This window comes from Fusarium solani (genome assembly GCF_023522795.1).
Source record: "Fusarium solani strain SB1 chromosome Unknown bctg00000000, whole genome shotgun sequence".
In the NCBI taxonomy this organism is placed as follows: Eukaryota; Fungi; Ascomycota; class Sordariomycetes; order Hypocreales; family Nectriaceae; genus Fusarium; species Fusarium solani.
Genome location: NW_027072157.1, coordinates 5,207,213 through 5,228,162, shown reverse-complemented (window position 1 = coordinate 5,228,162; position 20,950 = coordinate 5,207,213). Strand labels below are relative to the sequence as shown.

The 20,950-nt window shown below is 54.2% G+C and overlaps 7 protein-coding genes across 7 annotated transcripts; 4 read left to right on the top strand and 3 right to left on the bottom strand.

Moving 5' to 3' along the window:
- Nucleotides 1-267: 267 nt before the first annotated feature.
- Nucleotides 268-2,014, bottom strand: MRS44_001658 (uncharacterized protein; the record flags this gene model as incomplete). Its single annotated transcript, XM_065623779.1, has 3 exons — nucleotides 268-606; nucleotides 658-914; nucleotides 1,990-2,014. The coding sequence occupies 3 exons, from the start codon at nucleotides 2,012-2,014 to the stop codon at nucleotides 268-270; spliced, it is 621 nt and encodes a 206-aa protein (XP_065480200.1).
- Nucleotides 2,015-2,121: 107 nt separating this feature from the next.
- MRS44_001657 (uncharacterized protein) lies at nucleotides 2,122-4,434 on the top strand (the record flags this gene model as incomplete). Its single annotated transcript, XM_065623778.1, has 4 exons — nucleotides 2,122-2,283; nucleotides 2,465-2,763; nucleotides 2,823-4,137; nucleotides 4,255-4,434. 4 exons carry the CDS (start codon nucleotides 2,122-2,124, stop codon nucleotides 4,432-4,434), a joined length of 1,956 nt encoding a protein of 651 aa, XP_065480199.1.
- Nucleotides 4,435-5,029: 595 nt separating this feature from the next.
- Nucleotides 5,030-6,914, bottom strand: MRS44_001656 (uncharacterized protein; the record flags this gene model as incomplete). The annotated part of the gene is made up of 3 exons (XM_046274841.2): nucleotides 5,030-5,308; nucleotides 5,364-5,634; nucleotides 5,683-6,914. 3 exons carry the CDS (start codon nucleotides 6,912-6,914, stop codon nucleotides 5,030-5,032), a joined length of 1,782 nt encoding a protein of 593 aa, XP_046138072.2.
- A 1,288-nt stretch (nucleotides 6,915-8,202) lies between these two features.
- Nucleotides 8,203-9,825, top strand: MRS44_001655 (uncharacterized protein; the record flags this gene model as incomplete). The annotated part of the gene is made up of 1 exon (XM_046280621.2): nucleotides 8,203-9,825. One exon carries the CDS (start codon nucleotides 8,203-8,205, stop codon nucleotides 9,823-9,825), a length of 1,623 nt encoding a protein of 540 aa, XP_046138073.2.
- A 1,725-nt stretch (nucleotides 9,826-11,550) lies between these two features.
- On the top strand, nucleotides 11,551-12,924 carry MRS44_001654 (uncharacterized protein; the record flags this gene model as incomplete). The annotated part of the gene is made up of 3 exons (XM_065623777.1): nucleotides 11,551-11,691; nucleotides 11,807-11,966; nucleotides 12,269-12,924. 3 exons carry the CDS (start codon nucleotides 11,551-11,553, stop codon nucleotides 12,922-12,924), a joined length of 957 nt encoding a protein of 318 aa, XP_065480198.1.
- Nucleotides 12,925-17,030: 4,106 nt separating this feature from the next.
- Nucleotides 17,031-19,223, bottom strand: MRS44_001653 (uncharacterized protein; the record flags this gene model as incomplete). Its single annotated transcript, XM_046267279.2, has 2 exons — nucleotides 17,031-17,921; nucleotides 18,201-19,223. The coding sequence occupies 2 exons, from the start codon at nucleotides 19,221-19,223 to the stop codon at nucleotides 17,031-17,033; spliced, it is 1,914 nt and encodes a 637-aa protein (XP_046138075.1).
- A 426-nt stretch (nucleotides 19,224-19,649) lies between these two features.
- Nucleotides 19,650-20,790, top strand: MRS44_001652 (uncharacterized protein; the record flags this gene model as incomplete). Its single annotated transcript, XM_065623776.1, has 3 exons — nucleotides 19,650-19,689; nucleotides 20,048-20,426; nucleotides 20,472-20,790. 3 exons carry the CDS (start codon nucleotides 19,650-19,652, stop codon nucleotides 20,788-20,790), a joined length of 738 nt encoding a protein of 245 aa, XP_065480197.1.
- Between the last annotated feature and the right edge of the window lie 160 nt (nucleotides 20,791-20,950).

Below are 20,950 nucleotides of genomic sequence, written 5' to 3'. Positions count from 1 at the left end.
TAGGGATGTACCAAAAGCCTGACTTCTGTCTTAAGCAAATCTTTAGTCGAGAGCTCCATCAATAGTTTTTTAGCCCCATTCCAAAACCTCTCGTCTGAGCAAGCACTCTGTCCTTCTCAGCCTAATCTGCCTCGCAACCTGCAATAACCATCATCCATGTGTAAAAGCAAACGCCCAAGTCAATTTCCACTGTTATCTCCCGGAACTCCATGCTTCTTGCATCCTCTTGCCGTAGTTTCTGACTGTGACCGAGTAGTTTCTGGGTTCCTAGCCGTCAATGTAGAGCATCCGTATACGACCCATGTCCCCAAGCATGGCTGCTATGGATCTTTCAATGGCGTCGTAGGGGACAACGAAGCGAGTGAGCATCAATTCAGCTCGATCAGGGAGGTATTCAGCCCAGGAATTTCTGTATCCGAGGTAAACGCAAGCGTTCCATGCGAACTCGACTCGATGCTTTATTTCACCAACCATGTTGGACTCTCCCTCGCTGTCAAGTTCGTCGTAGTGTTTGTTGATGAGGCGTAGAACCCGCACGTATAAGTCATACTGGGGGTGGTCAGGCCCGATGGAGATATTTTCGCAGTTATGGGGGCTTTCTCCAGGCTAGCGGTTGGGGTGGTGCGTCCAGAATTCGACTGCAAGGCCTCTGATTACATCCTCACGAGTCCAGTAGTTGGTAGAGCTATCGTTGTCATCGCCATTATCGTCGTCGGACATGTCGGCACACACGACATTGCCGGATCCTCCGCCCCCTGACCCCCCATTGCTGGAAGCATCCACAGCAAGTTCGAGACCCTCGCTGGGATCCAGGGCAATAAAGCTTTCGGAATCGTTGACAAGTGTGTCAGAATTGTCGGCATCGAGGAGAGTGGTATCAGAGTTGGCTAGTGGTAGCAGCGGGAAATCGATGTCTAGCAGCGGCGTGTTAGCTCTGACGGGGAGGAAGTGAGGATGAGAAGGGAAGAAAGAAAGAAGATGAGCTCGGGGAGGAAGAGGGGTTTATATACTTGCGAGGGGAAGGTTGGCTGTGATTCACTGACGCTCGATTGCCGGTAGAGGTCGACTTTATTCTGCTTTGATGCTTCGCGTTGAACCAGGAGTGGTAGTTACGGAGCATCAGCCTGAGCAAGACGTCTTGGACAGACTTGACAAACGCGGCGAGAAGAATAAGAGAAGAGATCCTCGTCTCTTAAGCAAACGGGTCGGGTGGTCAGGAGCTGCGTTGCAGGAGTGTGAAGCGAAACACCCGCTGGCGCCCGCCAGTGCCCGCCAGCAGTAATTATAATTGCTGGCCCTTCTCAATGCGCTGCTCAATGCAGTGGGCCGGCCAGTGGCGGGAGAGCAGCGGAAATTATCACTGCTTATAGATCTGTTCATTCTCTTTGGGATCAGGAGGAAGCTACGGTGACGGCATCACCACTCTTTGAGGTACGAAATCTCCCGCTAACACGGCGTGCCATTCGTTCAGCGTGCTTGGGAATGAGGTTTTGATATCGGAGGTGCCAGCACCGACTTGTTTACTCTCACGTTGGCTACCTTGATGGAATATCGAGGAACCGAGCGCCGAGTTGTGGCTCAGATCTGTTTGTTGGAGAGGCTGTGAATCACACTCCAGCAACCCTCTTGATTTCGACTCTTAGCATTCACCACTATAAGAAGACCTGCTCCCTCCACCTTCGAGTCTACAACTCGTCCTTTTACACAACACACGCGAGTCTCCAGAGCCCGCGCCTGCAGACCCAAAACGCCGCCGTCGGCGTCTACAAGAAGTCGCCGCCAACCTGATCCCGCGTTTGAGGCTCCTCTCTCAAACATTTAGTTCCGACTCAGCTGGTACGCTACCATTTACCGTCAGTAACCTTGCTGGCCTTTGAACTGACTGATCTTAGCGGTCTGATACTCAAAGTCCATCCGGGAACCACCCCCACTCCTCCTTTCTCATCGCATCTCACTCCTTACTCTCTCCTCCGCGACGGCTCGGCTCACCTCGCCTCAACTTGTAAGCTTCCATTTTGTTCCAATTTCGTCCACCTCATCATTTGTCACCTTTGAACTAAGTAATATTGGCCACCTAGTTTTCAAGATCCGAAAGCAAATTCCTCCTCTGTCACTCCAGCTATGGAGGAACCAGCGGCGCACAACGTCGCTGACGTTTGCATTGGTGCACAATGCCCGTCCTACCAAGAGACCAAGGAAATGATTGTCGCCCCGTTCCTCCAACGTGGATGTTCCAGAGCTCTCCCAAGACCTTCGGAGGAATTACGACACCATCGCCTTTTGGTGGGCTTCACACTAGAGGGGCTCCCCTGTGTTGCTCGCATCGACCCACGCCTGAGGCAGTGGACAACTGATGACACCTCCATACGCTCTTTTTGGTGATAGTCCCGATTCTTTGCAGCAATCGTTCTTCACTTTCCCGGCTTTTGGGCTGACTGGCAAGTCTCTCGATGATTCTGTCTAGCAAGCGGCACGCGAGTTTCAGAATGCCAACCCAACCACCTATATCTCAAGGATCCAACTCATTCACGCAGCTCTGGTCTACTTCTGGGTCAAGAGCAGCAAGAACCTTCGAGGAGAAGCCGCTCGCCCAGACAACCCCTATCTCAAAGGCCATTTTGTCCCCGATTTGGCAATGGGTGTCTTTCTCGCCTACTTCCTGACTTGGCTCAAATTCCACGAGCTCTTCAGACTCGGCGCCTACGTCCACCCGTTCGACTTCATTTCGAACATCTACACCAATGACCTGAAGGCTTCAGACCAGTACTTTGTGCATGGAGCCAGCTGGGAAGCGAAATTTGGGGCTCTGAAGGACTTTGGAGATCCCTTCGTACTCCTACCCCTGCCATGCAAGAGGGCTCTGCACTTGGCGGGCCATTTCTTCCTCTGGAGTGCACTCTCAGCGAAGTTCATCACCGCATGGGTCTGGGCTCGGTCTGGACAGTCGGCTTGCCTTTGATGCCTGCATCTATCGAGGAGAAGTCCTGCTACAGGCTGTATGCCTTTCCCAAACATTGGCAGACTGAGCTGCCAGTCAAACACGGCTACACACTTCCCAGAACGCGGTTGGTTACCATGGCCAGCGTCACCACTCTCATCAGCGAAAAGATCATCGCCCCGGAATGGCACAGCATATCTTCTCACATTGACCGCCCCCATTTTAGACTCGCTTACCACATTGGCATCAAACTCGGAACGCCAACAGGAAAGATGCATCCTGGCTGGACCACGCATCTTCCTGGCAAAGACGGCCTCTTCTGCAAGAGATATGGATGCCATGACCTCACTAAAACCCAATTTGGGCCTACAGTGGCTGGGTCAGAGTTGCAGGATACTATATCCAGGAATTCCAATGACTCTCATCTTCACAATCTTTCACCAACCCAGTCTCTCACCTCAACCCAGCCACAAGTGCGATTCGGCAGCCCCATCAACCTCACTGAAGTTGATCCGACAGATGTGGTCTATTGGAGTCCAGCAAATATCCAGCCTGATTCTTTTGAGGCTCGCATTGTCCCAGGTATACCAGCTGAAATTCCTGGTCCATCAGAGTCTCGGCAACGCTCCCAACTCCTTCACACTACATTGAAGCGGAGGGCGACTAATGAGCTGTATCATCCTGGAACTCCCAAAAAGATGAAGATGGCCGCCGAAACCCACCTCAACTTGGAGGGACTCGATGCCAACGACACGTGCATGCTCATGGGCCATGCGCACGATGAAGTTCTCGGTGTTGCCGCAATGGCAGGTCTTTTCAACCCCACGCACTTTGAAGTTGGGCCCAGCGGCACTATCGGTCTCACGGAATCCGGGCTCATGGCAGTTGCAGACGCAAAGGTTGCCAGAGGCGGCAACCCCGAAGCCTTTCAGAACTGGACAAGGAGGAAGTGCGTTCTGATAGCTACTGAAGTGCGATACCGCATGGATCGGGGTAGTTTCTGGGAGGATGGACATGCATCTCTACTTCCATTGAAGAGTCTCCTGAATGGGGGACAGGAGGTTTCGCCAGGGGAGGTGGTGGAATACATCTCACGAATGTACAAGCAAATCGCTGATTCTCTTGAAGCTCTTCTAGAGACTGCAAAGACTCTCAAGAGTCAGCGACATGAGCCCATGACAGAGGAGATGAAAACAGCGGTTATGAGGGCCCTTCATGCACTCTACAGCTAGCATGAGAGTGGGAGGTCCTCCCCTGCTACCCGTTTGAGAGCGGCCAACACCCTCCCAGGGAGGCCCCGGTTGGAAATAGCGCAGTATCTTGTTGGCATCGCCGAAAAGTACCTCAGCATGGTTGTCTTCAGCGATGGGATCCTGAAGCACGCCAAGCCTCGCCCTGTCGAGGATGCACTACAGTTAGCTCAATCTTTGGCGCAGCAGAAGCAGCTTTCCAGCGACATCCAGAGGCTGCTGGATGCTCATGACGACGAGTTGTGATTCTTCTCGGGAAGAAGGGGGCTTGGAATGGAAACAGGGGGGTTGGGCTGGAGCCCAACAATGGGCCCGATGTAATGCGAAATGGGAAATGGAGAAGCGTGCATACTTTTGGACTGGGCAAAGATGGAGTGAGCATGTATTTGGTAGAAATGGCCTATCGCGATGGGAAGAAGGGCTTGACATGGGATCTGGTGAAGATTCTGAGCTTGATCCCCAAGAAGGGGCGCAAGGGACAGCCGAGTAACAGGATTTCGGCCCAGATGCCAATGCCAGGGTGGATTTAGTAGTATAAAATGGTCATCCCTTGCTTTGCCTAGGACGAAATAAAAAGTTTCATGATTTTAATAATTGCGTGGTTGTTCATCCAGTGCCATCCCCTGCTAGAGTAGCACACCAGATGTCAAAGACAAGCTATCGACAGGTAGCCGAATCTGAAGCCGTAAACGACAGAGACCACTAGAGGACAATGGAATCGTCTTATAAATATCATACAGAGAAAGAAGCAGCCATTTCGATGGTGATTGGTCCATTAAACAGAGTTAATCGTCGAGGCTGACGTTGAATACCTATTCGGTTACACTTGAGAATCAAAACATTACATGTCTCCAACGTGAATCCCATCCTTGTATGCCTCCAACGCCCGCTCCCGGCAGCCTTTGTGCTCAACAATGGCCTTTGGGTATCCATTCTTCTTGGCCTTGGGACCGGCACCCCGGTTATAGGGGTCGTGAACCTCCTTTTTGTTGCAATCCTTGAGCTCGGGTACCCATTTGCGGATGTAGTCACCATCGGGGTCAAACTTTTCACTCTGAAGCAGAGGGTTGAAGATCCTAAAGTATGGCTGAGGATCTACTCCAACGCTCGCCGAGAATCCCTGTTTTGAAAGCCAGTCAGCATCTTATCCTAGAGCCAAGTTTAGGTCCACATACCCAGCCACCGTTGTTGCTGGCAAAGTCGCCGTCAATCAAGCTTTCCATAAAGAAACGTTCTCCTTTCCGCCAATCGATCAAGAGATCCTTGGCAAGGAAACAGGCCACAATCATGCGGCATCGGTTGTGCATATAGCCCAGGTGTTTCATCTGGCGCATGGCCGCGTCGACAATCGGGAAGCCTGTTCGGCCTTCGCACCAGGCAGCAAAGTGTTCTTCATCGTAGGACCAAGAAATGTTGGAGTACTCGGGCTTGAAAGGCTTGTTCATGCTAGTCATGGTTAGATGGGCAGTCAACCTGGGAGACAGAATTACTTACCAAACATATGGCCAATTTACAAGAACATGTTTGTAAAAGTCTCGCCAGGCAACCTCACTGATCCAAGTCTGAATACCCTCACTGCCGGCGTTGAGCTTCTTAGTCTTGTTCCTGTCGCGAGCAGTCCGCACACATGTCCTGGCACTGATTGTTCCAGAAGCCAAGTGAACCGACAGACATGATGTTCCCAAATCCGAGGGAATGTTTCGCTTCTTATGGTAGTTGCCAATCATCTCCTCGCAAAACTTGTCCAGACGCTTCTTCGCCTCATGCTCTCCACATGGCCAAAGCGAGCGCAATCGCTTCTTTTCCTGGTTGTCCAGCTGCTTGTTCTTGGGAGCATCTGGGATCTGAGTATCAAAGAGCTTCTTGAAATTTTTGCGAGCGCTGGCCGGGTTCTTCTCTGGCGGATCGTATAGCTCAAGGAGGTCGGGGTCCTCGTGGATATGGGCAACCCATGCGCGATACCACGGCGTGTAGACGGCGTACTGCTTCCCGGCACCAGTTTGTAACTGCCCTGGAGGAACGACACAAGTGTCGTGGACAACTTCGAAAGCCTTGCCGTTTTCTGCAAAATCCCGGACCATGGCAGCTTCACGTCGGAGCTCATCGACCTCATACTCCATGTTGGCGTACATATGACTTGCGCCCCATTCATCCATAAGCTCAAGGATACGGTCCGGGATACTTCTTCGTCTTTCGACTGTCTCCACGTAGAGAGGAATGTCGAGCTTGGCTAGATCTTCTTTGAGGACGGCAAGGGTTCGCAGCATGAAATCGACTCGGACAGGCGCCCTCAAATGCGCCTCGTAATCCTGGGGACTGACGATAAACATGGCAATCAGAGGAACCCCAGCCTGCTTTGCCTTGTCGCTAGCAAGTGCCAGCGCCTTGTTGTCTGAAATGCGCAAGTCCATCTTGAACCAGTGAACGACGGCATCCTTCACATCGACTCGGTGTCGCTCATTCGCCGTGTCCTCGAGGGCGCCAATAAGTGTCTCGATCGGTCGCGGAATCTCATTGTTGTTGTAGGCACGGGCTCGCGCATTGCTCATCTCAGGGGGATAAAACTTTCGAATCACGATGTTGTTCTCTTCGACCTCCTGGGCCTTGTAATGGGGCTGGCGCAGGCCATCGGAGCTGGAGCCGTTGGCGTTGGCAGTCTTTGCCTTTTTTGCAGAAGTTCCGTTTTGCGCCGCCGAAGCTTTGCGCTTGGATTGCTGCGGGGGCATTGTTGTGAAAGTCAAGGAAATGAAAGGACTTCTTGGTGATGGTAGAAAAGCCGAGTGGAATGAAGATGGTGAGAGTCTGGATGGGACCACTCGTCTACAGGCCCTGAGAAAGAGCATGTGAATGTTTGCTCCAGATCAAATCGTCCTTTGTTTGATGCAGGAAATAGAAACAAAATCCATCTGCACGAATCCCTATTTCTTTTTGGCTGCCATGGTGATGGCATGGCTTGCGCTGGCTTCTAATAGGAGCTCCGATGTCAAGTACGCCATGAGTTCCTGGCGATCAGGCTTGCGCTAGAGATCTGAGATCTCCCCGGGGCCAGTGGGCGTCGAGATCGCAGCCCGTCCCGGGGCGTTTTTAGTGGCTTAAGACCTGAGTGTTCAGAAATTTGGTAATTACAAACCCGACCTCCCGTTCGTGTTCCAGTTGATAGAAAATTCTCTCTACTATCAACCTAGATTAAATTGACACATTTCAGACGTTTCTTCAAGGTGTATTATTTGCTTCTGTCGCTCATTGCAACTATTGGATGCCTGTGGTTCCTTCACCTTGACAAGCTCCAAGCTCTGTGATTGGCTAGACCGTTCCAGGCATCTTACGCCTAACAAGGACCTCGGGCACGCGTCACGCGTCAACCTCAGGCGTCATCTCACATCCTCAAGTTGTTCTCTCTCGCTTCGAGAATAATCCGATTCCTTGCCTCGATATATGCAGTGAAGCCTTCCACAAATTCATTTACCGGCGCTTCCACACAGTGATCGATTTGCCCTTGGCAATAATTCGTTGGCAGATTTGCTCTCCGGAGTTCGGTTGAGCTGCTGTTATCAACACCCCCAACGGGACCTTCCTCGACCTCACATCCACGCTCCACATGGCTTGCACCACTTGTTATTCCCCAGAGAACTTCATTTGTGTCACTGTTCTCGCAAATCGAGCTGCCTGAAACGAAGCTGCTACCCCAGTCGGTATTCGTTCTTGACTTGGATATTCTCCGAGTCCGTTTGGGCCAGTCAAGCGTCGAGCCTCAGGTGATCAACCACCTTCTGTTGTGCCTTGTTCCCCAGGCTTCACCTCGACAAAACCCACACCCATTGCACCTTCCTCCCCGAGAAACAGTTCGGCGCTATACAACCTACTACTCAGACACAAATCGGATTCATCTCACTCACCTTTCCTTTCCTCGTGTTTCATCATCTCCCCGGAAGGCAACGTTGCTGCCCGAGTCGTCGACTCTCCACGAACTACTCTTTTGGTGTCCGGGGCTTCTTCCCACCCCGAGGCGCGGATATGTCCCCAACCAAGTCTTGGCGGCCGTTGCCGCTCCCCTCGTCATCCGATTTACCTCCCCTCCTGGTTTCACTGGATATCGCCACATCGGCGTACACAGTTCACATCACCGACATGGCCAACGTCTGGACCGAGAGCCTCGACAGGAAGTCCATCTGCATCAGAGGTTGGAGCGAGAACACCACTATTGACCCCAGTGACACCCCGGACAACATGGCCAAGTTCCTAGACAGCCTCAATACTGCGCTCGACTCGACACAGCCAGACCATGATCAGACTCATCTCCGTCTTGAACCAGCTTCCAAATCTGACGCTGGCGATGGTGGCCTCACATTGCAGATTACCTGTGAACTTCCTGGGCTACAGCCGCTCAAATGGCCTATGCACCTGAAGAAGTTACCGTCGTCTGCCATCGCTACAGATCTTGTGCTTCCCCTGATCCAAGTCCATCTCACCAGAAACCTCGAGGTCGAATCGTTAATTCGGACGCTGGGTCATAAAGACCTGGTCATTACGAAACTTCTGGACAAGCTGGAGGCTGTAGGCACGGGCCTAGAACATGTATTCAACGCGCTTTCCGGAAAGAAGCGAATCTCCAGAGCTGCCGCCGCAGACAAAATCCCAGGCCTAGCCCCATTTGACCGTCGGCGCTGGAAGTCTGACCTTGCATACACAGACGATGGCCCAAGCAACGCAGAGTCTTTGATAGAAGATGTCCTTGGAGGAGGAGGGTTGCAGTTTGAGCCTGCAATGGAGGTCGCCGAATCACCTCTGTTAGATGACTGGTGGCATCAGTTCAGTGGTGCCTCCTCCGCTGCGCGTCCATCACAGGAAAAGGCAATCCCTGCAAAGGAGAAGACACCTCCGCCCAAGGAGCCAGAGGCTGGTGATGATGGCGACGACGATTTTCAAGTCCAGTCAACACCACCACATCTTGCTGCCGCAAGGAAGTCCGTGGCATCCAGGGGCAAGCCTGTTCTTGACGACGCATCCACCGAGGGTGATCCCGAGTCTCCCGCTTCGGCCAAAGATGTCCCCGTTCCTCCCGAGACACGGAAGGAGGCCAGGCCGACTCGACGGCTAGGGGCACTCGGCCGAAAGAAGCAATCAACTCCGCCCCGATCCCCCAGTCCCAAAATGCCTCCGCCAGCGAAGAAAGCACCGAGCCCAAATGTCGATGACTCCGAGACAGCATCGGAGGCAGAAGACGACGGTGCAACAGCCTCGCTTCCAGACGATGATCCACCCCCAGCACCTTCTCCCTCGCCTCCACCTAAACCTGTTGCAAAGAAGAGTGGCCTTGGGCGCATCGGAGGAGCCAAGTCTAAGCAGCCCGTCAAAGAGACATCGCCGCCCACAGAACCTGAAGTGACTGAAATTGCCAGGCCGACCACCCAGAATCCCCCTAAGAGGTTGGGTGTGATTGGAAAGAAGAAGGGGGATGCGAAGGAGCCATCATCGGCTGCAGATGAGGGCAGAGGCCGGGCCCGATCAACGAAAGAGGATACACCAAAACCAAGAGAGACTTCACAAGAGAGGGCTGACCGCAGACGAGAGGAACTCAAGAGGGAGCTGGCGAAGAAGGCGGCAGCTGGTCCGGCCAAGAAGAAGCGGAAATTCTAGTGTCATCACTCTTTGATATTTTCACATCAGTACCTGTGTCCCCTCTAACCCTACACCAGGAGTATCGTCGCATCATAAGGCAGCAAAGCATAGGAGCGGCTGAGCGTCTCTTGGACACATCTTGAGCCTCCTGGCTGCTTGGTTCAGCGTTGGTCAATTTCAGTGCGACAGTTCTCCGGGCCACTGGAATAAGGTCATCTATTCACCTCATCAACATTATCGGAGGTGAGGCCTCTGGATCCATGCCTAGGCCAACCTCAGTCTTCGTTGTGGTCGAGCTTCGTTTCCGCCCAACCCGAGATATCAACTTCAATCTACACCTATCGTTCTTGTCTTGTCTCTCCGTCTTCTGTCGCCTTGGCTTTGAAGAAGCGGATCTTGGTCCGCTGAAGATCTCTGTGTCCGGCAGCTTTTCCGGGTCAGACACGCAAAAGATGAAACTCCGCTGCAGCTATCCGACGAGAGGCTCTCATTCTGCACTCAAGGTTATAACCTGCAGTTTCGTGTGTTCATGCTGTGCGCGCCGAACAAGGCCAGATTTGTGACACCATGTCGGCCTGGCACTTTCATGCGTGTCATCTGTATATCTCCTCCCGCGTTCTCGCTGGCAATGGCCTCGGTCGGACTCGTGGGCGTGTGTACCGAGGTTCGATTCACCAGGCACACCCGCAATTACCGCGACTGGATTACGAGATGGTCTTCACTATCAAGCACACGTTATCATGAGTCGTATCTTCAACTGGGTCCATGTGCTGGAGCAGGCACAAGTGCACCGCGCTCCTCCTCACCATCCATGATTGGGTTCGCTCATGCACCTTCATCAGTTGATTATCCATGTATTCTCTTCCCAAACACTTATCGGTCTTCATAGGTGTCTCATCACTCTCGGTCAGACAACCTTTTCATTGAATAGCGTTGCATCGCCTTCTCATGCTAAAGATGTTCGGAGCAAGACGGGATACACCAGATGATCCAGAGTACCTACCATGGGGCTTTTTTGTCCACCACAGGCAGGCTCTTGAGAGCAGGCAAGCTACAGTTGGACACATCACAGAGCGAAGCATCCATCCTCTTCAAACGGAGCAAGCATGAAATTGAGAGATAGGCCTGCGGTTGGCCGCAGGATACCATCTACGACGCCTAGGTTGGCAACATCGTACGATTAGGGCTACGGGGCGTTTTGATGGCGTCTCGATGGCAGCGTTGCCGAAGACACTCCTCTCACTCCCCCGACGCACTGCGTTCTGGAGGACTGCCCGACTCGGTCATGCCCCGACGCTGATTCGCTCTCGGGAGAACGCCGTGTTGCAGTCAAAGGGTGCCACCTTGCATGCTCTGCCTCTGGGGGATGAACTGGCACTTGACTTCAAGGGCCCCTGCTAGCTGGTCGCTATACATAGCGGTACAACGGGCGAGAGAGGGAGGTCACCGCAGGTACCCTGGGGCATGTTGTACTCGAAGACGGGCTCATCTAACGCCGGATCACTAGCGCGGCTGCCAAGGAACGCGTCGAGGTGTATCTAAGGCGGGAACCAACATGGGTACACAGGTATGTCAGTGTGTGCCATTGCGAAATCTCCTGCAGCAAGGGTCTCTTTATTACAAGGGTAAAAAGTGTGTACACCTTTCCAACAGGCTACGGATCAAACGCTTTCGCGATGAAGGTGGCTGCCGAGAAAGGGGAGAACGGGAAGAGAAGATGATCTTATGCTGGTTTCGCTCAAGATGGAAATTACACTAGGGCGAGGGTTGCAGTCGGAGTCAGATCGTCGCCATGCAAACTCGACTGCAGCTTTGGGTGGTGAATCTGAGGGACCGGGACCGGGACCATGGCAGCCTGCCAATCTGCTGGTTGTTGGGAACACGGTAGACGGTCGTGATACGGACCTGGTCGTCTCATTTCGACCTGCTCCAAGTGCAGCGGCGCTTAAAATACCGGGGCCTGGCATTCGTGCTACCTTGAGCCAACAACGGATTCAAGGGGATCGACAACGGTGCTGGATGGGGAAACGACACTATCGTGACAGTCGACTTGATGCGGCATGGTTGCGGATCACTCATCCACCCTGAGCATCTGTTTGAGAAGGTGGCGCATCTCCCCTCAGCCAATAGAGGGTACATGTGGTCAAATGAGATATGGTGTAGGTTGGCTGATCTCCATCAGCATTTCCAGAAACCCGGTTGTCGTCGCGATCTAGTCAAATCTGTTTAGATCGCGATATATCTCGATAGTGGATTGGGTGGCTGCCGATGCCTGTTGGATCGCACCAAGTACCGGGCTACGGATGATGGAAGCCGGCCTCCCATGCTCGCCCTCCCTCAACAAGACTGGACGATAGTCTCCGGATTGGGGCATAGGGCAGGGATAGAGGATTCTCAGAGGGCTGGCTAAGCTGTTGAGATGACGGTGTGGGCCGTGCTGCACGTTACTTGTCTCTTTTAGACCAGGTTCCCCGGTTACGCCAGGACAGCAAGCTACAAGCGTTTGATGCGACCTTGGGAACTCCTGCGGGTCTCGTTCGTCCGCCGCAAGTCGTCATTTTCACTGCTGCCGTAGGTGGTCGAGAGACGGTGCAATCCACGGCACGTCGTTCGCACATCGCAGCTCTAAACGATCAGGGAGGTGAGAACACACCGAAGGCGGGGCACGAGTCGTCCAAGTTGGAAGCCGTGCAGGTCGAGCTGCTCTGGGCTCGAGCGGCTGCCATGTTCGTTGTTGGTGATGCTAGGGCTGCTGAGGCTGGCGCCCAATGGGAACCCCAGACGAAGGCGATCACCACCCTGTCCCTGGCCACGAGACTCCAGGCCCGTTGGTGGAGGCATGGGCCAGACGGGGTCTGGATGACTCTGCATATCCCCCTCGCGTTTGGATCAAGATCGAGGTTGAAATCAAGATCCATGAGATCGGGGGCTCATGGCTGCCCCCCAAGGTTACATCTGCGACGCTGGGGCTGCCTCTGCCTTTCTGCTCTGGACAGGGGTGAGGTCTGTCTGGTCATTTTCTTTGTCGACCCGCTTCCCGATCGCATATGCGCAGACACACTCAGTCGGTGCTGTGCTGTGGATCGAGCAATGCGAACTCGATGGCCTGATGCTTGATCCTCGAACCTGGTGCCCGGGAGGAGAAGGGGAAGCAAGATCCAGGACCCAGCAGGAGCCAACGCGGCGTTTGGCTACACAGCCTTGCTCCCGCTCCGGGGACGGAGAGAGCATGATGCAATCAATGCCGTTCTGCAGGCGTTGATGGAGCCAGGTGGATGAGCACAGGAGGCCCGTGGTGGATGACGACAAGGAGGGAAACGGCCAGACGTCGAACGTCAAAAGTCAAACGTCAAACGTCAAACGGCCAGCACACACACGCACACAGATACATTACCCACTGGCAGCAAATAGGCTTCTACAGTATGCTCGGTCTGGATGTCCATCACAGTTCCGATGACAGCATGTTGGGGTAGCGATTGGGGGCGACTGGCTCTCGGCCTCAGCCTCCACCTCACGGCAACGGGCAATATCATCTCGTGCTGCACGTTTCCTCGGCTTCTCATCCCCTTGATCTGCAGGGAGCGCCCAAGGAAGGACGGATCGATGGACGTCGGTTGTAGCGCCAAGGGTTCGCCGTCAGCCACGGTTGGTGCAGAACACCTTGCCTTGTTCACATTGTCTAGTGGCAGCACCCACCTTGTAAACGGTGCAGCATCTGAGCATATCGTCAAAGTCACACACACACCACCAGGACATCCCCCACATGCAGGGGCGTTTTGCTTTTCCTTGCCTCTTTGAGCCTCCTGCCATTCGAGGCTGAGCTGTGTAAGAAGCGCCAAGGCCAGAGCGCTGCAAGCTGCTGCTGTGTGAAAGCCCGCAAGCCCACAACGTCTGTCGGCTGCGCAGGTTGTCGCCGTCTAGTCTCTGCCACGAAGAGCGACGAACATGGCCGGGCCGTCCCTCGCTGGGGGCAGTTATCTGTCAAAGTCCCAAAGGCGACCAGTTATGAAGGCGACAACTGAGTCGGCCGACCTGCTGTGCCATGCTATGCAGTGTTGTGCTATGCTTTATGTGAGCACAGCGAGACGTCGTCCATCCAATGACCGACACCCGGTGTGTACGCTGCGCGCCGATTCGCCATTCTGGCACCCCTGCCACTGCCATCTCTTTTCTCCGCATCAAGGCCTTCCTTTCCTGTTCCTCCCCCATGTGGATTGATGCTATCCAATGCTCGCAAGTTACGTCGACCCTTTGTCATTGGGCCGGCAGTGACCGAGTGCCTGGGGCCGTTGGCTGTCCACTACTTGCGCCTGAGGGATGAGCCCGCGACCAACACAACCCAGGATGCAGTCAATGAATAGGCTCCACACCACCCATAGCCATAGGGAATGGTGAATGGTCTGGGGATGGGTGTGTGACCTGTATTGCTCGTCCGTTTGCGACAGCCGAACGAGAGAGAAGACGGCGAGAATTCTGGGCATGACGGAATGCAACGAGGCTGAAGAAAAAGAAAGTTGAAGAAGCCGGAGCCATGTGGGACAGAAGCTTGACGAGGAAGCCCACGGAACCTTTCTTGTCTCAGCAAACGCCCAGCGGCATTTCAGCCAGCCCACGTTGCGAGAGCACACCTACCTATCTCTTGGATGGACGTACGTGTGGCTGCAATGCCGTGAGGCCAACGACGGGTTCTAATAATACACACATTCACAACGTAGGGCGTTTGAGGGTCGACGACGGCCGCCGTCTGCAGTGTGCAGATCTGCCTGCATCCTCTTCTACAGTGTCATCTCATCTCTCGGTGTGTGTGCCTGGACATGGGAAGCCCAAACAACGGGCCGCGCTCAAAGGGATGAGGAGTCATGCTTGGAAAGTCTTGTCCACGGCCCGTCCGGCGCCAGGCCGAGGCTGAGATGCTCGGGAACCATGGGCATCTCCCGTCTCATCTTGATAAGCTTCCCTGTCGAGTCTAATAGCTAATTGCCCGACTATGAAGTCTTTCGCCGTGGAGAGTGGAGAGAGGCTAACAGGATCTAAGGAGAAACCCTCCGAGTCTATCTCTCTCAGCTTTGCCCTTTTTGGAAATAAGCCTCCGGGACATTTTTTGCTCCATGCGCCGATCTCGACCTGGGTCTCTCTGCGTGCGTGTAGGGCGACACGAGCAGCTTCTCTTTTTCCCCTCCTTGATCTATCTCCTCCCTCAACGAGGATAGCGCGATGAGGCGTACCAGGCACGAGGCGGGCGTCAGAAGGAGCGATTACACAGGAAGTTAAGAGGCAAAGCAGAGGATAAGAGAGAGGGATGGTCACCGGATGACTTCCTGTTGGTTCCAGGCTCTGACCCGAGGGAAAGGAACCCAATTATGCTAGAGAGTAACCGAACAATGGCCTCATGAACCCTGTCTTGGCCTGTCCTGAGCTCTCTCGTATTTACGAAGTCAGAGCACACAAGAGAAGGGAAAAAAGCAAGGCTCGATTGGCAATAGAGTCTGGACGAATCCATCTCGATGGGCAGTTGTCAAAGCTTCGAGGCTAGTGTCAGCGACAATAGAAAGATAGTAGCCTCGACAATTGCACGGTCAAGATGATCGTCGAGCACTAATTTTGGGAGGCGTCAGGTGGGTTTTGTTTTAATTCTTCTCTCGTAAGAAGGCCTACCGATGCTATGTACGAGGTGCCAGTGCTCTCTCGCTTCTGTCTCTCTCTTTTTGCTCTCTCCTCCATTATAGACCAACCCTTTCTGCCAAGCTCTTTGCGCGTGCACTGAGCGCAAGTCGCTACAGTAGGGATAATAGAAATGACGACGACGACATGTAGACAAGTACCCAGTATTTGATGCTGCAAAGTAGAAGAAGAAGATGGAATATGGCAGGAAAAGCGAGGTAAATCGGTTCTGTCGATACCATATGCAGTGATGTGGACAAGGTGTTTTCATAGAGGTCTTGCTACGTGTAGGGGGATAAAAAGACAGACAATAAAATAAAAAAGAACTAACACACATACACACCAAAAGGGCAAAGTTAAAAGGGAATAGAAGAAAATAGAGAAGAGAAAAGAAAAGAAGTCGAAGAACAAAACAGACTCAAAACACACGCTTTGAGGGAGACGTCCCCCAATGTCGATGGATGTCGCCCAAACCGATAAACAGACAGAATGATGGCTCTTGTCGTCCCCGGGGAGCGAAGAAAAAAGAGATGGAGCGCATCGTCTAGACAGATACTGTAGATGGATATCCAGGCCTCCCAAATCCGGAAAGAAAGAAAAAAGATGATGTCCTGTCCCAAGCCGTCTCTGGCTAACCTCTTTTCCCGGTGAACGCCACTTGTATGGCCTTGAACCAACAACAAAAAAAAGATTAAAAAAAGGAGAGAGGTCGTGGTTGACAGACAGACAGACAGCCGATGTCTGGCTGGCAAGACATCCAGATGATCTTCCCCCATGCTATTGCCCCCCTTTTTCTGCGCCGTCGCAGACCCAAGAGGAGGCAGCAAATCGTCGCTCAAGAGCAAGACGCCGTGACATTGCTCCGCGACCCGGGAATCTGGGAATCTGATATTTGGTCGTCGATAGAGCCAACAAGAATCGACGCCACAGGCCACTCTGAGTCGTGCCCTCTCGCTGCAGCCCCACCGAGAGAGCCCAGGCATGCCATGCTTCGCTTCTTCAGCCAGCCTACTGCGACGAGAAGCGTAGTAGTAGTGAATTAGCACCGTCTGGTCTGGCAGGGTTCAACCCATGACCCTGAGCTGGGCTGGGCTGATGCTGAGGCTGTCCGCACACGGTGGTGTCCCCTTCTGGACTCGCTTGTGGTCCGTCATGACCTCCAGGGTCTGCGGCCAAGAGATTGTTGGTGGTGATGAATGTTCGTCGTCGTTTCGTCTGGTCGTGATCCTTCACTACTGCACCCAACTCTGTGGGACAGTCTTGTACCACAGTAATAGGCCAACTTGCTTTTCCAAAGAAGGCTTTGTCCTCTCTTCCCGCAGTCGCCTCTCGCGCCCTCCTCACTTTTTTTTTTTTTCCGCTCTGCGGTTTGGTGATTTTTTCCTTCTTTTTTTGCTTTTGATATCGTCAATTCTGAGAGAAAGCCACCAGAGACAACAGACACAGAGAAAGAGGTGGCACGTTCTCTCCTCCAAGTCCGTCGTCTCCTCCGGATCGGCCGCCAGCGGCGTGTCCGATGTGACCTTGTGGCTGCCGGCCCAAGCTCCGCAAGGCGGCACATCTCAGATTCCGTTGTTGTGCCAGTGGTAAACTAGGTTGTGGCCCATCTCCAAGAGGCGCTCGTTGAATCCGCCGCCGCCGCCAACATCGTGGTGGTGGCCGCCTGTGGGCTGATAGACACCTGTGACGTCGCCCATGCCTAGAGGGAACCCGCCCGTTGACGAAGGTCCGACGTACAAGCTGCCTTGGCCGGCCCCGGCCCCGGACAGAGAGTAGCCAGCGGTGCCATGGTGGTTGTTGCTGACGCTGGAGGGAGCGATAGCCTGCGAGGGCATCAGGCTCGGCTCCGGGACCATCAGGCCGAATGGGTTGGGTGCAGTCGCCTCGGGGGTCGGTGTCATAGGGCTGTAGTTCTGCTCCTGCTTGATTGGCATCTGCTGCTGCGATCTCTGGACTCGCGGCACCATCAGGTCGTCGTAGACATAGGCTGGCTGGTGGTACATGGCCGGGAAAGTGGAGCGGCGCATGGTATGGGCATGGGGATTCGCATGGGGATGTACATGAGGATGCGGATGCGGCATGATACGGTGGGCATGCGATGTTGGTGGCATGGTGGCCGTCTCGTGCGTGTAATGGCGGCCACGCAATTTCGACTTGCTCGTTGCGCAACCTCCTCTCCTTCCAGACATGGCTTTTGTGGAAATTGGGTTACCGTGCTGTTGGAATCCGTGACTGTGGCCATGGTGGTTGTAGGGATGATGCTGCACCTTGGACCCCATTGCTCGGCGTGCCGAGTTGCCAGGGCGGTATCTCGTTGTGCTCTGCACCCCGTCGCGGATGGCCCAGTCTACCAGCCTCCACTCTGTCGATCTCTTGGGGTCTCCGCCTGCCGCCGATTCTGTCATGCTAGGCCCGGAGCCCGGCTCCTTCTTAGGCGGATCTTTGGTGAAAGCCTGTCAAGATACAACTGTCAGCTCAGCTCAGCCTTGGACACATTCAAACGCCTCCCCCGTTACCTCCTCGATCTCATCCATATCCATCCATCATCCCCAGCTGCGTTGGCCCGTGTGCAGCACGATATACCCCGGTAGCTGCAGCTGAGCAGGGCTGGGCAGGGCAGAGCAGGGGGTGGGTGGGTGGTGTTTAATCCAAACAGCCTTTCTGAAACAGGAAAGAAAATCTGGAGAACGCCAATCGCTCCCCCAAGCCAACTAAACTCACTTCTCACGTACCTTGTTCATGCTCAGGTTGTGGCGGATGCTGTTCTGCCACCCTTCAGCATTCTTACCGCTCTTCTTGCCCGTGTTTTCGTTCTTTGACTCCTTGTCCGTGTTGTCGCGGAACCATTGATAGATCTCTTGCAGAGTCATGGCGTGCCCCGGTGCGCCCATCAGGGCCCGGTAGATGAGCTGGGCGTAGGGTTCCTCGGGCTTAGCGCCAACAGCCGACGAGCCTTGCGATTCCCTAGTCTCCGGCTGCTTCTCTGGGCTTGCACGGTTCTCTGGTTCGCCCGCCGGCGACTCTTCCTTCTTGGCCGTCATGTAGATAGGAGCGTCCAACAACCCTTCGCGAGGGGAGTTGATGCCTGAGAGCACTCCGGCTGACGATGTCGGAATCGTTGCGGGCGACTGGCTTCTTGGAAGACCGTCCACTTCACCCTCAAGGCCCTGGCTCATGCTCGCCGTGAAAGGCGTCAGCACCTGAGGGCCCTGAACGGGAAAGCCTTCTGTCGAAGTTGGGGTACAGATCCGAAGGTTCTTGAAAGACTCTTGCTGGTTCTGGTGGAGTGTTTCCGAAGCTTGTTGCAGAGGGTAGTCTGGGGAGGACCACGTCCTCGGTGAGACTGGTGAAGGGTTGTAGGAAGTGGTTGGGGCGCTCCCGCAGGTTGGCGAACTGTGGTAGGAGTAGTTATCCAAGTCATCGGGGCCTGGGGGAGGCGAGGGCCAGGCTTGGTGATGGCTTCGAGGCGGGTAGTGAAGACCTGATTGTGTGGAGGTGAAGGGAGTCGGAGTATGAGTCGCATAAGAGCGTTGCTGGTGTTGTTGCTGTTGCTGCGGTTGTTGTGACAAGGCCGATGATGTGGGCAGAGAACCAGCCTCTGAGAGATGTGGTGACTGATCCTCAGGACCCGAGAGGGCATAGTATGACCCCATATCGGTAAGCTCTGACACGCAGGATGATTGTTGCCCGTGACCGGCAAGAAGGGGATTCGTGTAGCTGGAGGCTTGCCCGCCGTGAGGGAACGGTGGATCCATGGCGGTCTGGAAAGAAGCCAAGGGGAGGAAACACAAGCGGTTCTCGTGGTGATTTGTCAATGGTGTTCTCGGGACGAGGAGATATCAAGACTCTTGTGCGGAGCAAAGAAGATGAGAACGAGGGAAGAGAGTTGGGAGAAGTATAAGATCAACAACGAAAGAAGGCGACGGGAGATGGCAGCGTTACAATAGACACAATGGGACAAGGTCGGGTGGAGGAGAAGGAAGAGGATATGAGAGGAAGCAGCGATATTTGATAGCGATGGAAGCAAAGAAGGACGCTTGTGCCTCTTCCCGGTTGGTTTGGGGTAGCAAGACCAGCAGCAACAAGGCTGGCTGTTGGAGAAGGGCCTGGACGGCGATCCGTTGATAGACAGCTGCCCGTTGACAGATCCAGAAATCTTAGCTCTAGATCACTCCTTGACAATGATCGAAGCTGCAGCTATGGAAAGACCCCAAGATCCAAGTAGAGCGCCGCCGGGGGTGTGAGCCAAGTCAAGTAAACGGCCAAGCCAAGCCTCAGGGAGCCATCAAGCTAAGGCCAATGGCCCGTGGCATCCAGGAAAACGGCCAGGGTCGTCCTCCACAGGCACCCCTCCGGGTGCCAACGACAACGGCAAGCATCCTAGCATGCTTTGTGTGTGTGCGCCTGTGCTTGTGTGCTATGGTGCGGCCTTCGGCCATCAGCCATCAGGTACAAGTCTGATGGCCCCCCAGGGCGCGCAAACGGGCTCTCAGACATCTATGTTGGCTTCGCCGCGCTTCAAGAGCATCGTGATGGGCTCGATAGGCACTGTTCCGGCCTCGCACGCCATCATGTACAGGCACCCCCGTACCCCGGTCTCAAACTGCCGCCAGATACTTCCAGTACTTGTGGAGTAACAAGGCCAGGGTTACTACTGATGGGGGTTACGCCTCAGGATGGGGAAGAGGCCCCAAGCATGGCACCTTGGGTCCGTTCGTTCTTTCGTTCGTACGTACGTTCGCTCATCCGTTCGTTGCTCACGAGTGGAAGCACAACCTTGCAGCAGAAGACTCCAAGAAGAAATGTGCCGACACTGGTTGGACCGGTCCGCCAGGCCTTGTGTCGCATTCCCCCCTGACCCGTCGCCAAATCTTCCCTCTCCCCTCTGCCGGAGCGTCTCGGGCTCATCTGGCATGGATGTGTGGTATCGCGGCCGAGATACATCACACCGGCCCATGGTACGTGTTGCCAAACCGGCCTCAAGTCACTTGACGGTAGCTCAGCCGGTTTGTGCTCTCGCCAACGGGGCTATCGCGGGACCCAGACGTCTCGAACGGCACCTTGCATCCCCACGATACCAATCGGGATGCCAATCTGCACGCCAATCAACTCATCAGCTGGTCGCCGTCCTGTTTGACCTCCCGTCTTCCCGCTGCTACTGCTTCTCCTGCTGTGAGTCAATATGGAACCTCCGGAGCATTTGCCAGAAGCTTGTTGAAGCATAAAATCACCACTGCATGGCGGCCCAATGCTCAAGGCCAAGGCATGGAACAATATGTCGAAACTTCACTGTCAGGTGCCCGACTGAGAACTGAGGCTTGAGGCATCTTGCTTCGAGCGCCTGCTGCTGTTGTTGCTGCTGATGCGTCAATCCTCTTTTTGATTGCTGATGCCTCGCGTAGGATCCTCCCCCTTAACAAATAAACGCAAAGACGGGCGCGCGGTTCTGCACTGCCCGTCCCATGTCCGGCCCGTCATCGCA